The 19,185-nt window shown below is 32.5% G+C and overlaps 2 protein-coding genes across 2 annotated transcripts in view; one reads left to right on the top strand and one right to left on the bottom strand.

Annotated features, from left to right (window-relative positions):
* Positions 1–11: 11 nt before the first annotated feature.
* Positions 12–7,473, top strand: LOC117326225 (adenosine 3'-phospho 5'-phosphosulfate transporter 2-like). Its single transcript, XM_033882888.1, is given in 11 exon segments — positions 12–141; positions 879–1,209; positions 1,778–1,899; positions 2,214–2,224; positions 2,227–2,367; positions 2,748–2,855; positions 3,375–3,472; positions 3,834–3,926; positions 4,310–4,421; positions 5,310–5,379; positions 6,361–7,473. Coding segments are annotated over 10 exon segments (1,212 nt in total). The 5' UTR covers positions 12–141; positions 879–921; the 3' UTR covers positions 6,530–7,473.
* Positions 7,474–11,083: 3,610 nt separating this feature from the next.
* The window catches only part of LOC117326223 (tetratricopeptide repeat protein 39B-like), a 43,325-nt gene continuing 35,223 nt past the window's right edge, over positions 11,084–19,185 (bottom strand). Inside the window, exon 18 of the mRNA XM_033882886.1 lies at positions 11,084–19,178. Coding sequence (XP_033738777.1) covers positions 18,929–19,178 — 250 coding nt within the window. The 3' untranslated portion in view covers positions 11,084–18,928. The remainder of the gene's footprint in view (positions 19,179–19,185) is intronic.

Below are 19,185 nucleotides of genomic sequence, written 5' to 3'. Positions count from 1 at the left end.
TCTGTGACGTAGCACGCACTTCCGGTTAATGTTAGCAACTAAACGTAGCACGATAGACTGTCTGGATTTTTAGATCTCATGCAAAAAGTTAGATGAGCAGCAAATAACCGCAATTCCATCTGCATATTTATTGGCAAAAGCGTGAGTATCCGTTGCGTAGGTAAATTCACAAAGATATTTATAATTATGTAAATTCTAACTCATTCAGATGTCCTCGTTATCCTAGGCTATTCTTCTTCAACAGATAGGATAGCAGATGGTGAAGGTTCTATTCTTCTTCTTCTTCTTTGACTCTTAGAAAAGAGTGTGTAACATCCTTCCTGGGCGCGTGTGCAGAAATGTATAATAATTTTATATTAACATTTTTTTTAAGTCAACATGTACAGTTTAAAAGAAAGGGTGAATGTTGTGAATTATGGAGGCTTGTGAACATGTTTAACTAGTCTGGTTTGGATAGAAGAGAGTGTTGCTCTCAAGGCAAACATCCTACCACTAGGCTAAAGGGAAATTCTCACTAGTCTGAGCTAAGTAAGGTGAACTACAGTATTCTCTCCACTTTTACAAGTGTATAGCGTGTTGAAACATATATATACAAATCAATTGTTAGGAAATCTATTTAAGCAATATAGATTCATTTCATTAAATCAGAAGACCCCACTCATAATATACCCAGTGCGAACCCTTAGTCTGCAAATAAATTGACTGAGCAGCTCCACTTCTTTTAAATTCAACACCTGTGACAACTGTCTAGATTCATAGATACATATATATATATATATATACCTTTCTAATGCTACAAAATGATCTTCTAAACAGAATTACTAGCTATTCTCTTCTTTTTTTTCAGTGATATAATGATTTTTTTAATTTATTTACAGGTACTGCAATCCAGAAATCCGGAAATCCAGATGAAGCTTCAGGATGTCTAGATATTCAAATAATTTTTCCAACAATATTTTGCGTCAAAAAAACTCCAGCTCTACTACTTTGAATGCTATGGGTGAAGTATCGCCTGGTATGAGGTCTGGAGATGACCGGGTGGTCTTGGACGTTTCGAAATTAGACCAATCCATTGATCCAAACCAAAGCATGAGTCGACCTGAGGTGAAACTACTTTACATAAACATATCCCATCTTCCCTCTGTTGTACAGTTTTCTTTACTGACTACAGCAGCTTTCGGATTTTACCTCGTCTACGGCTACATACAGGTAAGTGTAAATGTATTGTTTGTAGGTAATTTCTGAGGATAAAAAAAAGATTAAAGCCACATACTGCCGACTTGACCTGGGAGAATATCTCTTTGGCTCATTAATTAATTATGCTAAATAAACCATACATTTCTAGTTTGATTCCCAGTAAAGTTAAAATAATGAACTATATATATATTATATTACATTGGTACCTATTTAGAGACCTAAGAAATATTGAAAAAAAGCACTAGCTAGCAGTGCTCTTACCTCGAGCTCTGAAAAACTATATCAAAGTCTTTCTGAAGAAGAGTATGTCATTAAAAGAAAATGCTAACTGTTTCTTATCAACCCTGATTGGGAAAATTTCTTTTTATTAGGTTGGGAACTCCCTTGAAAGTCAAAAATCTTTCTAAACAATTTTGTATTTTATAATTTAGTGTTTTAGAGTTCTGATGAATTACTTGGTTTTTACTGCTTCCTTTGATTTCAAAAGCTATAGATTAGAGAAAATTATAAAATATAAAGAATTGCTTGTACCTGTCTCAGTTATTACATGGTACATATTTCACATAACAACTTGTTACAGGAGCTAATATTTCGTCTGGAAGGATTCCGGCCATTTGGATGGTATTTGACCCTTGTCCAGTTTGCTTTTTACACAATGTTTGGAGTGGTGGAACTACAATTTAAAGAAGACAAAACCAGAAGGTTAGAGTTCATTTTTGAATCTGTATATATCTGGTAAAAATGGAATTAAATATCTATTGATAAATTTGTTTTTAAATAGCAAATATATAGATCTATAAAAAATATCATGTATTGTAATTAATTTTGAAAAAAAAAATCTTTAAAAATGACTTGTCATGATATTTGAGATAGGACATTTATTTAATGAATAACAACATTATAATACATGTATGTAAACAATTTTTCAATTCCCTGGAAGAGTGATATTTTTTTGGATAAAAGTGTCATATATTTATGAATTTTGAGAACTTATATTTTTTTCCTTTCCTTTTCAGGATTCCACTAAGATGTATGCTATTCTAGCCTTTCTGACTGTGGCCACCATGGGTTTGTCTAACACATCCGTCGGCTACCTCAACTATCCAACACAAGTCATCTTCAAGTGTTGCAAACTTATACCTGTTATGTTGGGCGGGGTCATTATCCAGCGTAAGTCCATTCACTACAAATTCATTCTTTTTCCTACATATTGGAAAATTCAAAATGCAAACAGTAGGGAATAAGGATTATGAAATAGTTTAAGAATTCATAAGCATGAATAATAATTAATATGCAATTGATAAAAATAAATAATCATTATTTTCATTTCGACATCCTTTATTGGAAAACAATTGGATTGAAGATCAGGCTTAAGCCTATATCAAAGTTCTCTCCATAAATAATGCAAATACTTATGATAATAAGTATTATTGATTATAATTAACATGTTTATAAGTTATGTATATGAAATGAAAACTCATAGAATTAGTCACTAACAGTTTGTATTATTGTAGGTGAAATAGTAACAATATGTTTTAATCGGTTTACAGGTAAACGCTACAGTTGTATCGATGTGGCTGCTGTCTTGTGTATGTGTGTTGGACTGATTCTGTTCACCTTGGCTGACAGCAGCGTCTCACCATCATTTAATACCTATGGTAAGTGAACCGTGTAATGTTTAGTTTACAGAATATCCCCTTATATATATATCATCCATTTAGAGGTCGGACGGCAGCAAGAGCATCCAACTTTCACGGGGTAACCAGACTTTTTATCCACGATGGGAATGGGATCATCTGCCTGACCATGTCGATGTTCCCTGGGTACTCCGATTCCCACGCACAGTAAGATACCCAGCATCATTTGATCCCAAAATGATATAATTTGGTATATCACAACCAATATTGGATATTTTAAATGTATTGTTTAGTTGACAAATGTCAGACCATTAAGTTTATGCACAGATAATAGTTTAGCTGAGAATACCTGTTGATTTGATTACAGTCCCATGCACACCTCAATGGACATTTGCTGATCTTGAAACCAACTAAGTTTTTGAAATACAGTTTTATATATGAATGTAAGTAAGAATTTGTACAAAACAATTTAAAACATATAACTTATCAGATTAATGTAACATTGTGTATAATTATCATATTATATGTAATCTCCTTTAGGTGTCATCTTAATATCACTGGCGCTTTGTGCTGATGGCGCTATAGGAAATGTTCAGGAAAAAGCATTGAAGCAGTACAGCAGTAGCAATTCAGAAATGGTAAGTTCATGATATCATGGAAGTTCACAGAAAGCCTTATAATGGAGATAACTTTGCATGGGAGATAATCCTTGTAAGAGATAACCGATCGGAAAACCTTTCCATCAAATATCTTCGGATGTATTTTAGAAGATACGACAGAAAGGCCTGTATGGTTTTCCGATAGGGAGATAACCTGGTAAGGGAGATAACTTTGTAACGCATATAATATTTTAAGGGAGATTACCATGTAGGGGAGATGACTGTGAAAGGACTATCTCTTTACAAGGGATATAATTGTGTAAATATTATGTGTACAATATATCATGTATATGAAAATATGTTAGTTGCTGAATTATCAATTCCTTTGATCAATTTCCAGGTGCTGTATTCATACTCAATAGGATTTCTGTACATACTAGTGGGTCTTACCCTCTCACAGTCGTTACTACCAGCCTACACATTCTGTAAAGATGTAAGTAACTGTGATCTTAAGTAAAGAGTGCTTTGTTAAGTTGTTCAAGATTTTCACCAGATGCTATATATAACTGAAGTCCTATTCAGATAACTCGTACCCAAATCCTGTAAGAATCAGTAATGTTAATGATGGAGGAAGAACTTGTTTCTTGCAATGAAGTCAATAGAAATAAGCAGAATTTAGTACGGATGCTGGATAAATGCCATTAATATGAATTACATGACATTGATATGTATAGATATTTCATGATATTGATATTTTATTGAAATTCTCCTATATTTGGATATACTGTATATGATTTAATATTTCCAGTTTTAAAGAAATGTAAATGGCATCTTGACAGTTGTATAATTATGATAACCAATTAATTTTTTTTTCAGTATCCTAAAGAAACATATGGGTATGCTCTGATATTTTCTGTGTTCGGGTACCTAGGGGTAAATGTTGTTCTCAGTCTGGTGAAAACATTCGGAGCCTTGATAGCAGTGACAGGTAAATCAGAGTTATTTCCCCTTGTTGTCTTTTTTTTTTAAATTGACCAGTGTGTGATTAAAGATTTGTTTAATTGTTATAAAACCACTGTCCTCTTTAAGTATGTTATGTTTAATGTGTTTCTTTCTCTAATTTCTAATTTTCAAGATTTACTGAAAATGTCTTGAGTTCCATATTCATTAAATTTTGTATAGAATATGACCGTTTAGTATATCACATGACAGACTACTGACTTCCCAGTTGCTGTATACATGGTGCTATGAGGCCATATTGCCTCTTCTAACAGGGAACTATCAAATTTGATGTGAGATTAAAATAAACTACTCCTGTTGTGCCGGATGCAGAAAACAAAACAAAAAAAGGCTGAATCTGTTAGAGGGCACTATGCTCTGATAATGTTGTCTGGAGATGGAATATTAACCCAAGCCGACCATGCCATCCCTTTACAACATCAGACCATTGTAACCCAAGCCGACCATGCCATCCCTCTACAACATCAGACCATTGTGCCCTCTAAAGAAATTATATATAAATAGTACATAAGCAATAAACTGTTTCCTATATGCGTCAATTTTGTTAAAATACAGATATTTATGTATGTATGTTTTATACATGTACGGTAAACATACCTTATTGGCACACTCAAATTGAAGCGCATCTCCAAATTTTAATAGATTAGCGCATTGATGAATTGGCGCGCCAAAATTATTTTCATATAAAAACAGTATATAGAAATTGCAATTAGCGCAATCATGATTTAGCGTAATGCTTCCTGCACAAAAAGCGCGAAAATAATATTACCGCCAAAATATGTACATTTATAGTATGTTGTATATATGCATGTAATATCTATGTATGTTATATTTAAGCACGTTTTATTTATTTCAGTGACGACATGCAGGAAGGCTGTGACAATTATCTTATCCTTCATGTTTTTCACAAAACCATTCACATATCAGTAAGTATAGAAAGATGATATGGAGAAAAGGTTGAGGAGAAAAGGGTTATAATGTTGTAAACAAATACATATACGGTAAACCTCCGGTTAGTTCGAGCAAAATTAAATAAATATTGACGAACCTGTTCGAATTATTCGAAATTATGCTTCAGAAAAAAAGCGTGAGTTCGAACTATTCGAGTCAATATCGGCGAAAATCTCGTTAGAGTAAAATCATTAGACACAAACACATCCATCGTAAATCTGATACGTAACAACGGCGGTCTGAACAATGGCACGAAAAAAATCTTACTTTACGTTCTTCAATTGACAAGTTCGAACTATCCGAAATGGTGTCAGTTATAAACAGCCAGAGTTCGAACTATTACTAGCTAAAAAATTATTGTTTTTCTAGAAAAAAATGTGTGTTCGAACTATCCGCATGTTCGAATTAATCAGACGTTCACCATATGTAATATGTCTCTAGAATGTTGTTGGTGTGTATGGTTCGTGTGTGAAAGTCTGGTGAGTTTTGATTTCATTGTTCACATATACACTATAAGTTGGAATCAGGTTATCACAAACGGTCAAATTTATTTTATATCAGTTTGATCGATGGACCAAAGAAATATGGCAAATAATCCACAAATATTGTTTTCCCTTAATCCATCTACCAGAAATCCTATTGTCCCATAATTCAGCCTTACCAATCAGGCCACCGGAAATCCTCAATGCTTCGACAAAATTTTCGTTACATTTTCCACTTAGTGAGCATATTACACTACCAAGTCTTTTCCATGTATGAAGAAGTTTTGACAAATTTGTCACTCGGTATTAGTGATAGATACATAATGCTGGTATTTCCTTCTTTCATTGTTTTGTCAAATTTGATTAGTTTTCCTAAAATTTGAAAATATGTTTTGGACATGATTTTGAGGTTGAGTTTTTGGTTAGAAACTTCTCGGGAAAGATTTGCTGAATTATATTTTTCTTCTTTTTCAGATATATTTGGTCCGGTCTGATCGTGATTGCTGGGATTTATTTAAACGTGTACAGTAAAAACAAAGTGAAAATAGACTCCGCAATGTCTAGTGTCTGTGATTGTCTGCTAACAAAGTTCAGAGTTAAAAAATCCTACAAACCGTTCACTAGTGCCTTAACAGATGTATAATGTAAAATTTATAAATTATGGTAATGGTTGGTTCCTGGTTTCATTGATATTTCCTTTCACTGCCGTAATCTGTGTTCCGTGGATGCAAGGGGATGGCTTTTTCAACCCTTATCTTATTAAGTGTTTTTAATCCTTTTTATCCAGCACCAGAACATTTACCAAGTCAAACAAGCTACCTGGAATGAACTTGCTTACATGACAATTGAGGGTCCCTTGGGTTGTAGGCACTTTCTGTTATCTTCAATTCTGTGCTACTATTCCTGTGACAGTGATCATGTCTCTATTAATTGTCTCTGTAAAACAGATATCACTACTCAACATACATTTTTTTATTAATGAACTTTCCTTTTCGGGTCATTTTTTTGTTTAACCTGGATTAAGAGACCACCTGTCATATGTGACCTTTTTTATTGACTCCCTTGGAAGGTCACATATGACAGGTTCGACTGTATTGTGCTTTACTGTACAAAAAAAAAAATTAGTACCCACCAACTTAAGTCCACATTATTTTAAAATCTTTATATCATATATATGGTTTATTTTACTAATTCTTTTCTGAACATTTCCATTTTTAAAAGACAATCCTTGCTTTTTATGAATGTTGATGTTTGCTGTGTTTAATCTGTAATAAGCCTGGTTTTCCAACACAAACAAAATACGCCTGAAAGTAGGGATGGACTTGCTGCAGGACAGTAAAATACCATTTGTATGCGAAGACTGGTAGAATTAAGTGTAGACCAGTGGGATTAAGCGAAGACTGGTAGGATTAAGTGTAGACCAGTGGGATTAAGCGAAGACTGGTGGGATTAAGTGTACACAGGCAATATTCCTTCACATGAAATTCGTGAAAAGGCAAAAAAAGCAAATTCACATGATTTTTTTCATGTGAAATTCACAGGAAAAATTTCATGTGAATTTCATGTGAAAAAAATATTCACATTAAATTCATGTGAAATTCATGTGAAATTCACATGAAAAAAATCATGTGAATATTTCACATGAAAAAATTTCATGTGAAAAGGGCAAATTTTTTTTTTCATTTTTTCATTTTTTTCATGTGAAATTCATGTGAATTGAAGGAATATTGCAAGTGTACTACATGTACATGGACTTATTGAAGTTGTCACCAACTCTTATACACTGGCTTGCCTGTTGGTATGAATTTCTTTGTCTTTATATTGGGAGTTTTTAATATAAAGGTTTTTTATTTAAAAATAAATATATATGAAATGTTTATTTGATATTTGGTTATTCGTTTACATAAAAACAATTATATTTTTAGCATTAAAGTTGTATTTATAGCCAGCAATCTCTCCCAGGATTCCCTGATCTTTGCTATCAAAGCGTAATTACATTCTTCGATATATACATTTTTTTTTTTCTTTATTACATACACCAATGTATTGTTTTCTCACAATAAAGAGAGCACATCGGACTATACATACACATCATTCTGTAGTCTATGTATTTCAAACAATATTTATTTGACAATTTCCATTTAACAATATACACAACATTTATAGTATACACACATAGATTCCAATCATGCATGTAATCGAAAAAAAAGAGACCTCGCATAATGATTTTGCTGTGACAATTTGGCTGTTGAAATAATGAAGTTGATTAACTACTGTATATATAGTTTGGAAAATATGAGCATGGATTTCTATATCTACCGGTAATTTGAATGCGCCCAAGTGTATGTCTATGCTATTAGCCACGCCGGAATCGTCCCTGATAATAATGATAGTAAGAAAACACACAACGTCTTTAAGTCGTGTATTTAAACTACAAAATGTTTAAATAATTATACAGTCTATGTTTGAAACCCGCTACAAAAAGTCAGACGAAATAATTATAAGCTATATTATTCAGGATAAAATTTGGTTTTCTTCAAACAATTACGAAACAAAAAACATACATTATGTCCCCGCGAGGACAAATAATGATCTTATCAATGTTTATCGTCTTCTCATCCGTCACAGGTCGTACACGTATATGGATCAATTTCTCAAACAGACATCTTACTAGCTAGATACTTCAGATATGTGTGATGACTAAATTATGCAATTAAGGGCTTTGCTAGATCACGTAAAAATAAGTACGAGACCTTTCACTAAATAACGAGCCCCTTATGTGGCCTCTCCGAGGTCATGGCATCTGAGGTCATGCACAAAGCGCCATCTATAAACAGGTCAGCTAAATCAGTAGTGACTAAATGCATAGGCCTATATACAAGTATTGAATTGCAGATCATTTAAACCACATCATTTATCAACAGCAGCAATTGAGACGTTAAGGGAATTTCGTAGACTCACTATACGGTATCCAGATGTTTTTTTTTATTTAGTTATACCCATGATCGTCACGGAGAACCGTATCACTTCGAATTCGAGTCTTACATTAGGGATAGGACACTTGCATGTAAGTCACAAAATCTACCAATCGTCTCGACTGCTAGCGGTAAAAAAATCGGTACACGTACAACGATAAGGGTCGATAATGGTCAACTGAGAGCCACACCACCACAGGTAAAACCGAGGGCTGAATGTAATCGTGGCCCTCCGGGGCTGCATCATCAGGATTCGCGGCGGACAAATTGCTTTGATGTTTCGCGGAGAAACGATCACCGCGGATTTTGATGAACACATTACCACCGGGGATCGCGATGACGCCGTGTTCATGATCCCTGATAGGGATTTAGGGTGATCAGTCGCGGTGATTGACCCCTTGAATAGAAAATCAAACGCCGGCACATGGTGACTTTGTGTTCATTCCTACGGCCTGCACTGTACTTTGGGTCCTTATACTGTAGTATACAAGAACACAAACCCTGGAATTCGGAAATGGATTCCGTTACAGAGACAGGTGCACTCTGGGAAATATTGCTTACTAGTAAAGTTACTTGTTACTTGTCATCGAGCTGTTCTGGTTAAGTTGTTCACAGTTGGACATTTTTCAGATAATATGACAAGATATCCTTAATTATACATTTTAAAATTACAACCAGATTTTAAAATGTCCATTCGGCAGCGATTTTGCATTTTAAGATCAAAATTTGTTTGGAAAGTATAAAATTCAAGTTTCACATGACTGAAAATATTTGGCGGAAATACAATGTTATGCAGAAGTTTTGTTGCGAAGCATCTTGGACACATGGGTATCACTTTGTTTATCGTCGCACATCGTTGTCTTCAGTCACTACCCTTACCACATCAATTTGTTACTTGAGGCCTATTCGTTTAAACGGACAAACTGGTTCATCAGTTTTTAAATGTAATATTTTAAACATACATATCTTGATGGACCTGTAAATATTAATACAGGCCCTGGAAGTCTTTTTCAAGGCTCGTCGAAAACAATATAATATCACCAGGTCCGTCTTTATTTCATAAACAAACAACACCGATCCAACTGGTCCAACCGTCTGGACCGCAAAAATGGAAATGGCCTAGATATGTGGTTTTAATGTATTGGGTATTAACAAATACAGTCGAGTTTGAACTCTGTGTCAATACTCCCTTAATTTTCTTACACATGTTATGGCCCTTTGCACATTGGAAACTCTCATAATTAACTGTTTTCAGTACTTTTTTTTCCTGTGACTACTTGCTTAATCAATTTATAAACTGGTATGTGGATTCGATATTATGTTATGGATATCAGTTAAATTTGAACCCTGTGTAAATATTCCGCTTTTTACTAGTTATGATCATATAGAAAATATTTTTTTTTTTACCTTTCTTCGCTACCACTTGCCACATCGATTTGAAACTGTACATGACTTTTATTTATCATAATGGATTACAGATCACGTTCCAACCTTGTATCACTATTAAATTCCATTTTATGCTGGAGTTATGGCCCTTTGCTTTGCACACATGAGGTATTCTCATAATTAAATTAACTGTTTTTCTGATTTTTTTTGCTGGAGTTATGGCCCTTTGCTTTGCACACATGAGGTATTCTCATATTCAAATTTACTGTTTTTCTTATTTTTCTAACAACTGCTTGCCAATTTAATTCTATGTGACATATCTGCTTCTGTAGCCTTCTGGTTAATATATAAAAGTTGCTTACAGAGTACACACTGTAATTATGAGAGATTGATTAAATTGACATTCGACCATTACAATGTTTGGTCAGACCAATAAAATGGTTTAAATGTATAAGAAACACAGTGCTAAATAGAAATCAGAGATCATTTTTATTTGACTGTTTCAATAATTATAATCTGAAACTAACATAAATAAATAATATATTATACTTATAGAAAGGTTTCCTTGACATAGGTATTAACAGAAAGAAAAAAAACAGTTTTGAGTAACAAACTCGGATAGATACAATAATGCATCAACAGAAAAAAGGATACACCAAAACAAAAGAGAAGACAACACACGTTGTTGCAGAAAAATTTAGTTGCGAGGAGTACCCAAGATGATATCTCTTTCAAATCTACCAAAAAGTACACTTACAAGTTACATCATAATGCTTCATTTTATTTGGTTTTTTTTTTTTAATTTACTTTTTTTTTTCCTTTTTTTTTTTTTTTTTTTTTTGACTTCATTTGGCTGTATTCGTTTTTCTCTCAAACTTTAACTGACCTACAGAATTTTCTAATGAATGGCATTGGGTGGATGCCATGTGATACATAAGGTTTTTTTTGGGTCAGATGCTTGAGCTAGAAAGCATTTAAGTTTGAAAACAAAACAGCTATTTGATATGATAATATGTGCTTGCATGTTCAATGATCCAATACTGTGTGAAGTCAAAACCTAAACTAAAATCTCTCAGAAGAACCATTTTTTTTCAAATGGAGTAGTATCTACCAAATTTCACAACAGCAGTTCAACAGAATTTGAGATTGAAGTTTGATAGAATTCCGGATAATCAACTCACGCTCCAAAATAATTCGCCCAGACAACACATTCATGATTCCAGTAGAATTTGAGTTGAAGTTGTTAATTAATGACGACAAAAAGAAAAAAGAAAAATAAATAAATATATAAATTAAAGACTTCTCAAGAACACATGAAAATAACTCGCAAACATGTGAGCAAAAAATCTCTCAACATATCACAAAATGTAATCAATACATTGAAAATCACATGATTCACTTTCATTCAACATCTGAATGCTCTTAGATATAATACTTCATTGTTAAATAACATCTTCATATCAATGTTCAATATTCTATAAATTAAACAAAGAGGCCCAAAGGGCCTGTGTTGCTCACCTGCTACTAATCCAGCCTTAAAGTTAATTGATGTATCATTTATGTGGCTACCAATTAATACAATTACAATTATATAACACAAAGTCAATTCATTTGAACAAACTTAGAAACCCTTCATCTTCAGTATGCTACAGGCCCATTATCAGGTCTCCGGGCCCCTTAGTTATTGAGAAGACATATAAATGGAAAGTTGGTACCAGACAGACGACAGATACTACACCATGGCGTCAACTCACTTGTCCTTTGGGCAGGTGTGCTAAAAATAAATATAATGAGCATCGTATTTGATTATACAAAGACAAAGTTAACATTGTATATAGTTCTTTATAGCCTTCCTTATAACAAGTATAATTAATAACATCATACAGATCTACAGGAAAGAAATGAACTAAACTAACCAACCGAAATTAGGACCTGAAATCTGGGATAGAATCGTAACTCTACTGTAGCGCTACTTGTCATTTGTGGACATGAACCATCATGAAATTCTCAAACACAGAACCGCGATCAATCCAATTTTTTATTGTCCAAAAGTCTAAAAGGCAACAATGTCAGAGGTAAGTAAGTTGCATCTCTTGAGAGAAAACTTGGCTACCACAGTGATAAGTTTCCAAGCAGAAAGATGCTCTAACTATGACATTTAATTCAAATTAGAGGGGGAAAAAATGATATCCGCAGAAAATCTTCCCTACTTTGTATGTTTTCAAAATCAATTCTATCTCATGACAGATTTTATGTGCTAAAGATGGAAATATAGTTGTTTTTTTTGACAGCTACATTAGCAACAAAGCTTCAATACAGTTATTCACAGAAATTCCATCACACACAAAGCTTGCCCTATGAAATCAATACAATCCAATTGATTTTCAATTTTAAATGCCAACCCCTTTTTATTGTTACAAAATTGATGACACCATCTTTTGGAAAATTCCTGGATTTCCAACTGTTACGCTTACAACAACTGTCACAAGAAGGATTAAACTCACACTCGCTGAGCTCTATAAAAGAAAAATCTTACCAGCCTGAGCTAATAAAGTGACATTGTATTCTCCTCTTTTACCAAACTCCCTCTTTCACGAAGTAACTGTTGAGTCAAATGACTCTAAAAGTTAATAAAGATCTCAAACTTGACCCAAAGGCAAACACCACAATCTCCTATAGCTTATACTTAATCAAAGGTGAAACAAATTTGTATTAGCTAATATTCTACGCGTACTTGGGCTCAAACTAGCAACCTCTATCTCTCTCTAGCTGCATGGACACCACCCTTAACCAGCCAGCCAAGTCCTAGTTTAACCAATTTTCCTTTATATAAAGAAATTCTTTAACTTAAATTTTCTTGTAAAAAAAGTATTACAGAATTTAGGAAAGTTCCTTAACCAATTTTTCCCCTTAAATCCAATCGCACTTTCCTATGGATAAATTCAATAGCACTTTCCTATGGAAGATTTTAAGTTAATGAGTTAACTTTGTTGATGAAACTGAGGCCTGAACTGGTATGGAGACCTTATATACTCTCAAATTCTGCATATGTATATATTATAAGTGTATAAGTAATTATGTGAGCAATATTAATACTGAAACTATTATTTTGATCACAAAATCTCCATAATTCCTTTTACTATACACACATGTACATGTACAATATTCAACTAAGCAAGAAAAATGATATTTACAAAATGAAAAACAGAATTATACTTTAAGGCATTTTGACAACAAGCGGCATATTTATTAACAATGGCAGTGTACTATATTTTTCTCCAGTCTTATACATACATGCACTGTAACATTATCAAAACAATAACCTAAAGATCATTGACAAGTTATTTTGTATTGTTCTTAAAACATAACAGGTAATTCTTAACAATGAGCAACAAAGATGGAGTTCTAACTCAAAATCATGAACGAAAAATTCACAAACCCATCTAAATCATTGTTTAACCTAGCTTTATTCTTATTGGTCCTGAAAACCAACACAGGCGGATATTTCACAAACCTGACACTTCAGACAGTGTAGATAAATCACACTCTAACCCGAAACCCTGTATACACTGTATTCTGGTTGGTCCCAAAAACCTGCATTCTGCTGACCCAACAGCCATATATACTCGCGTAAAATTTGGCAGTTGTAGTGAAAGAGCTAGAATATGACATCTCAAATAATTGACACGGAAACGGAATCTAAATAAAATCTATCTAGTCCTACAGATGGGATAGCTTGTTGATGCATATTTCTACCATTCATAAAGGAATCAATCATAGAGGGATATATAAACTACAGAATACTGCTACAGGTTATAATTAAAATGTGGTTATTTAATGTTTAAATAAACAATTGTTAGATTGTATTTATTGTCAATATGAATGCAATCTGGGTGAGAGATAAATTTAGTGGTGTCCATTAGATGCGGCATGAATATTTATCTGTCATCCATATTGTCTTTCTTAAATTGATAAATACATTTTATACGTTTTATTTACTCCCATTTCCCTGAGTGTATGTTCATTTGAAAGAACAGCATCTTTAAATCAAATTCATTTCTGTCATTGATTTCAAATCAATCTGACACACAGTACATGTACTATGACCTGCCATAACTTACCGCCCAAAAAGTCATGATAAAACAATTGGTCTCATCAGGATCCCAACTGTGTTTGATTCATCCTCAGCATAGTTCAAAGCATTTCTGTGGCTCTGGTCAAAATGGTGTAACAAGCACTTCATATGATCTAGACTGCATCTAATAGATGAAGCCTGGATTAACATTGAGGTAATGGGAGACTGCAGCGCCAAAATTTAATATGGGCATATTATAGGATAAATATGGTACATGTTATTTTCTTGTAATACTGAAATATTAATAGACAAATGGAACCTGACATGCCAACGATTGACAAATAAATAAATAAATGTAAGGCTCGGATCCCCATCCCTACTTTGATGGACATAGAAACAAAAATAAAAATATTGCCAAAGTCCAAAATATATCAAAAATTCAAGCTGCTTGGTAAATGACTATACATCACTGCATGATATTTAATCTCTTAAGAAATTCCACTGAAAACATCAGCACCCTATCTATAACTATTGATGACTATTAGGGATAGCTAGAATATATTCCAAGTATAAGATATCAATAAATGCCATGTATTGTAATCGCCAAATGATTTGTTTTATATACTGTGCGTTTCCCATACATATTTTTATCTAGAAAAGTGAATGTGCATGAATTATTGCTTGGATAATTATTATGTAAAGTTGAATGCTGGAAAGAGTGCACGTTATGTATGATGTAGTAGGATACATTGATTTATAATGAAAATGATATAAAAATCCTTCATACTAACCTGACTTTATAACTCGGATAATAAACCATAACATTTATACATCAATTTCTTGATTTTTCTGTTACTTTATCTTTTAACCCTGAAACTTAATTATAATTGTATAACCCTGATATCTAACTATAACTTTATAACTCTGATATTTAACTGTAACTGTATAACCTTGATATTTAACTATAACTTTATAACCCTGATATTTAACTATAACTTTATAACCCTGATATCTAACTATAACTTTATAACCTTGATATTTAACTATAACTGTATAACCCTGATAATTAACTATAACTTTATACCCCTGATATCTAACTATAACTTTATAACCCTGATATTTAACTATAACTTTATACCCCTGATATCTAACTGTAACTGTATAACCCTGATATCTAACTATAACTTTATACCCCTGATATCTAACTATAACTTTATAACCCTGATATTTAACTATAACTCTATAACCCTGATATCTAACTATAACTTTATAACCCTGATATCTAACTATAACTTTATAACCCTGATATCTAACTATAACTTTATAACCCTGATATCTAACTATAACTTTATAACCATGATATCTAACTATAACTTTATAACCCTGATATCTAACTATAACTTTATAACCCTGATATTTAACTATAAATTTATAACCCTGATATCTAACTATAACTTTATAACCCTGATATTTAACTATAACTTTATAACCCTGATATCTAACTATAACTTTATAACCATGATATCTAACTATAACTTTATAACCCTGATATCTAACTATAACTTTATAACCCTGATATCTAACTATAACTTTATACCCCTGATATCTAACTATAACTCTATAACCCTGATATCTAACTATAACTTTATAACCCTGATATCTAATTATAACTTTATAACCCTGATATCTAACTATAACTTTATAACCCTGATATCTAACTATAACTTTATACCCCTGATATCTAACTATAACTTTATAACCCTGATATCTAACTATAACTTTATAACCTTGATAATTAACTATAATTTTATAACCCTGATATCTAACTATAACTTTATAACCCTGATATCTAACTATACCTTTATAACCCTGATATCTAACTATAACTTTATAACCCTGATATCTAACTATAACTTTATAACCCTGATATATAACTATAACTTTATAACCCTGATATCTAACTATAACTTTATAACCTTGATAATTAACTATAACTTTATAACCCTGATATCTAACTATAACTTTGTAACCTTGATATATAACTATAACTTTATAACCCTGATATCTAACTATAACTTTATAACCCTGATATCTAACTATGACTTTATAACCCTGATATCTAACTATAACTTTATAACCCTGATATCTAACTATAACTTTATAACCTTGATAATTAACTATAACTTTATAACCCTGATATTTAACTATAACTTTGTAACCTTGATATATAACTATAACTTTATAACCCTGATATCTAACTATAACTTTATAACCCTGATATCTAACTATAACTTTATAACCCTGATATCTAACTATAACTTTATAATCCTGATATCTAACTATAACTGTATAACCCTGATATTTAACTGCTTCAAAACTTTTAAGATATAAATACCTGACATACACACTTGATAGGCAGACATTCACAATGACTATAAACAAGTTGGTTTAGTCAAAAAAAAATTCTTTTAAAATTTAATTTAATTTCAATTTTATCAAAATATTCTGTTCACAATATATCTTGATTGCATACACTAGATATTAAAAATGATGTAATGAGAAAAATGGCAGTTTGATCATCTTTTTTAAAAAAGTTTTTAGGAGTTTTAATATGATGGGACTCTATGAGATCAGTAATATATGGTGTTACGAATAATTGTAAAATTCATTTCATGGCATTTTAAAACTTTATGGAATTGTTGCTTAAAAGCTAGTCAACTTTCTACAGTATTGAATAGACAGTTGTACAGGTATTTTGTTACAGCTGCTTACCTGTCCTCTGTGAATGCCAAGACACATTTGCATTGTTTTTTTGTAAGAATGTAATACTATTGTTATATTATGCATAAATATGAAATACTTTGTCATGTCACATATTGGGTACCAGGTTTTTGTAAAACGAGATCATTTAAAATTTCTTCTGTAAACCCTGAGGACCCTCCATTGCTTACCAGGCTGACACTCTCCACTAAAGGAGCGATGAGAAATTCTCTATACTGTATTGTGGTTATATTTCGCATAAATTATATTTTGTATGAGTTATATTTTGCATGTGTTATATTTTACACGAGTTATATTTTCACTTTATTTGTGAATTCTAAACATCAGTAAAATATTTAGCACGCGACCGATATTATTAAGTGAGAAGTGTCATAGTACCATATCATATCGGTGAATATATACTGTAAACATTGAAATTTATGCGAGAGGGAACTTACGCTACTTACGCGGACTCCTTTTGTTCGCGAAAATTTCCCCAACGCGTATTATTTTGATATCAATTTGCGTAATCTTGAACTACAAGTGAAAGTGGATCGATCGCAAAAATAACTCCCACGCGTATAGTTTACGTATTGAAATCGCGAAATTAACCCCCTGCAAAAATAATCATGTTTACAGTAACTCAACCTTATATAATTTATTAATATTAATTTAATTGAACTTCCAATAATATGTTCCGTAAACAAAACTGCGAAATATTCAATCTGCACAATTCAGTTGATAGGAAGCAGCTAGTATTTTACCAGGGTGGCCCTCAGTCTTTCCAGGAAAGTCCTAGAGCTTTCTAGACATATAGGCTATAGAAGAGATTCTAGTAGGACAAGAATGAGTATATCAGTCAATATTTCTACATTCCTATACGGGTGTATATTTATACCGTATATATATATCACTGTAACAAATTAGGTTATTAAATTATAAATATTTCAAGGACTCCGGCAGGGATCGAACCCAGGCCCTCTGATTTACTAGTGTGATGCTCTGACAAATGAAATGAAAGAAATTCTTCCTAGCTGAGTCAGAAGGAAGTAGCTTGTAACACAATCTAAAAAGAATGCAGAAAATTTCAGGATAGCATGATTTTCAATTGCATATTATTTCAAGGATAGAATTTTCACGATTTAATTTTTTTGTATCTCCATGATCTGGTAAATTGTCAAAATCATCCTCTTGTAACAAAATATCCAGTCATACAGTATAACTAATGAGATCAAATAAAGACCTAAACCCAGCTATTCAAAGTTCAGGTCTCTTAGATAACATCTCCATATTGCATAAACCCTTTTCCTAATTAAAAGTTTCTCTCTCCTTATATGGATAAAAACCTTCAATAAATCTCAATATAGAGTCAAAACCTTTGAATGAATTAAAATTTCACTCTCTTGATATTTCCAAAAAATCAGTTTATAAAATCAATTTTGGCTATTGTAATGCTGAAACTATAACATGGTGCTTTAACTCTTAATTTAGTCTAGAGCACATTTTTATTCAATATCTCTAACAATTACCTTTGGCTATCAATGGGAATGTCTTTTTGTTCAACTTGCATCCTATTAGACTAACTACACACTGTACTTAATAATTATGTACATTCTTCATGCAGAGAAAATAAATCTGACAATGTTATCACCAATATTGTGGAAAATGGGAAAGACTCGGAATCACATAAATAATCATTTCTGATCAGTCTTTTAAATTTATTTCCCCATATAAAAAATAAAAATAAAATAAATTTCTAATCCACCTGAAAAGAAGTATTTTTTTTTCAGAACAACAAAAGTCATCAATTAACCAGTTTAATTACACTTGTTAATTCTGATCAACATCAAAAGTGTGTTGTGTGGTTCGTTTCTGCCACTCCAGCATCTAGGCTGTCTTGTCCTGAGGTCCAGCTGCTGCGATCACCTCCTTTGTCAGATGTGCCTGGTTGCGGTGAGCCCAGGGGTGATTCAAGTTCATCAACGTCACCTCCATCATTGCTATTGTTACTGTTTGTCTGATTGGACATGGACAGACGGACGGCATGGACACGGAAATGTAATCGTGACTCCAGCAGATAGCCTTTGTACTTGTTCCTGTTAG

This window comes from Pecten maximus, chromosome 4 (assembly GCF_902652985.1).
Source record: "Pecten maximus chromosome 4, xPecMax1.1, whole genome shotgun sequence".
NCBI lineage: Eukaryota > Metazoa > Mollusca > Bivalvia > Pectinida > Pectinidae > Pecten > Pecten maximus.
The sequence above is the reverse complement of the archived record's forward strand: the minus strand, read 5'-3'. Positions and strand labels throughout refer to the sequence as shown.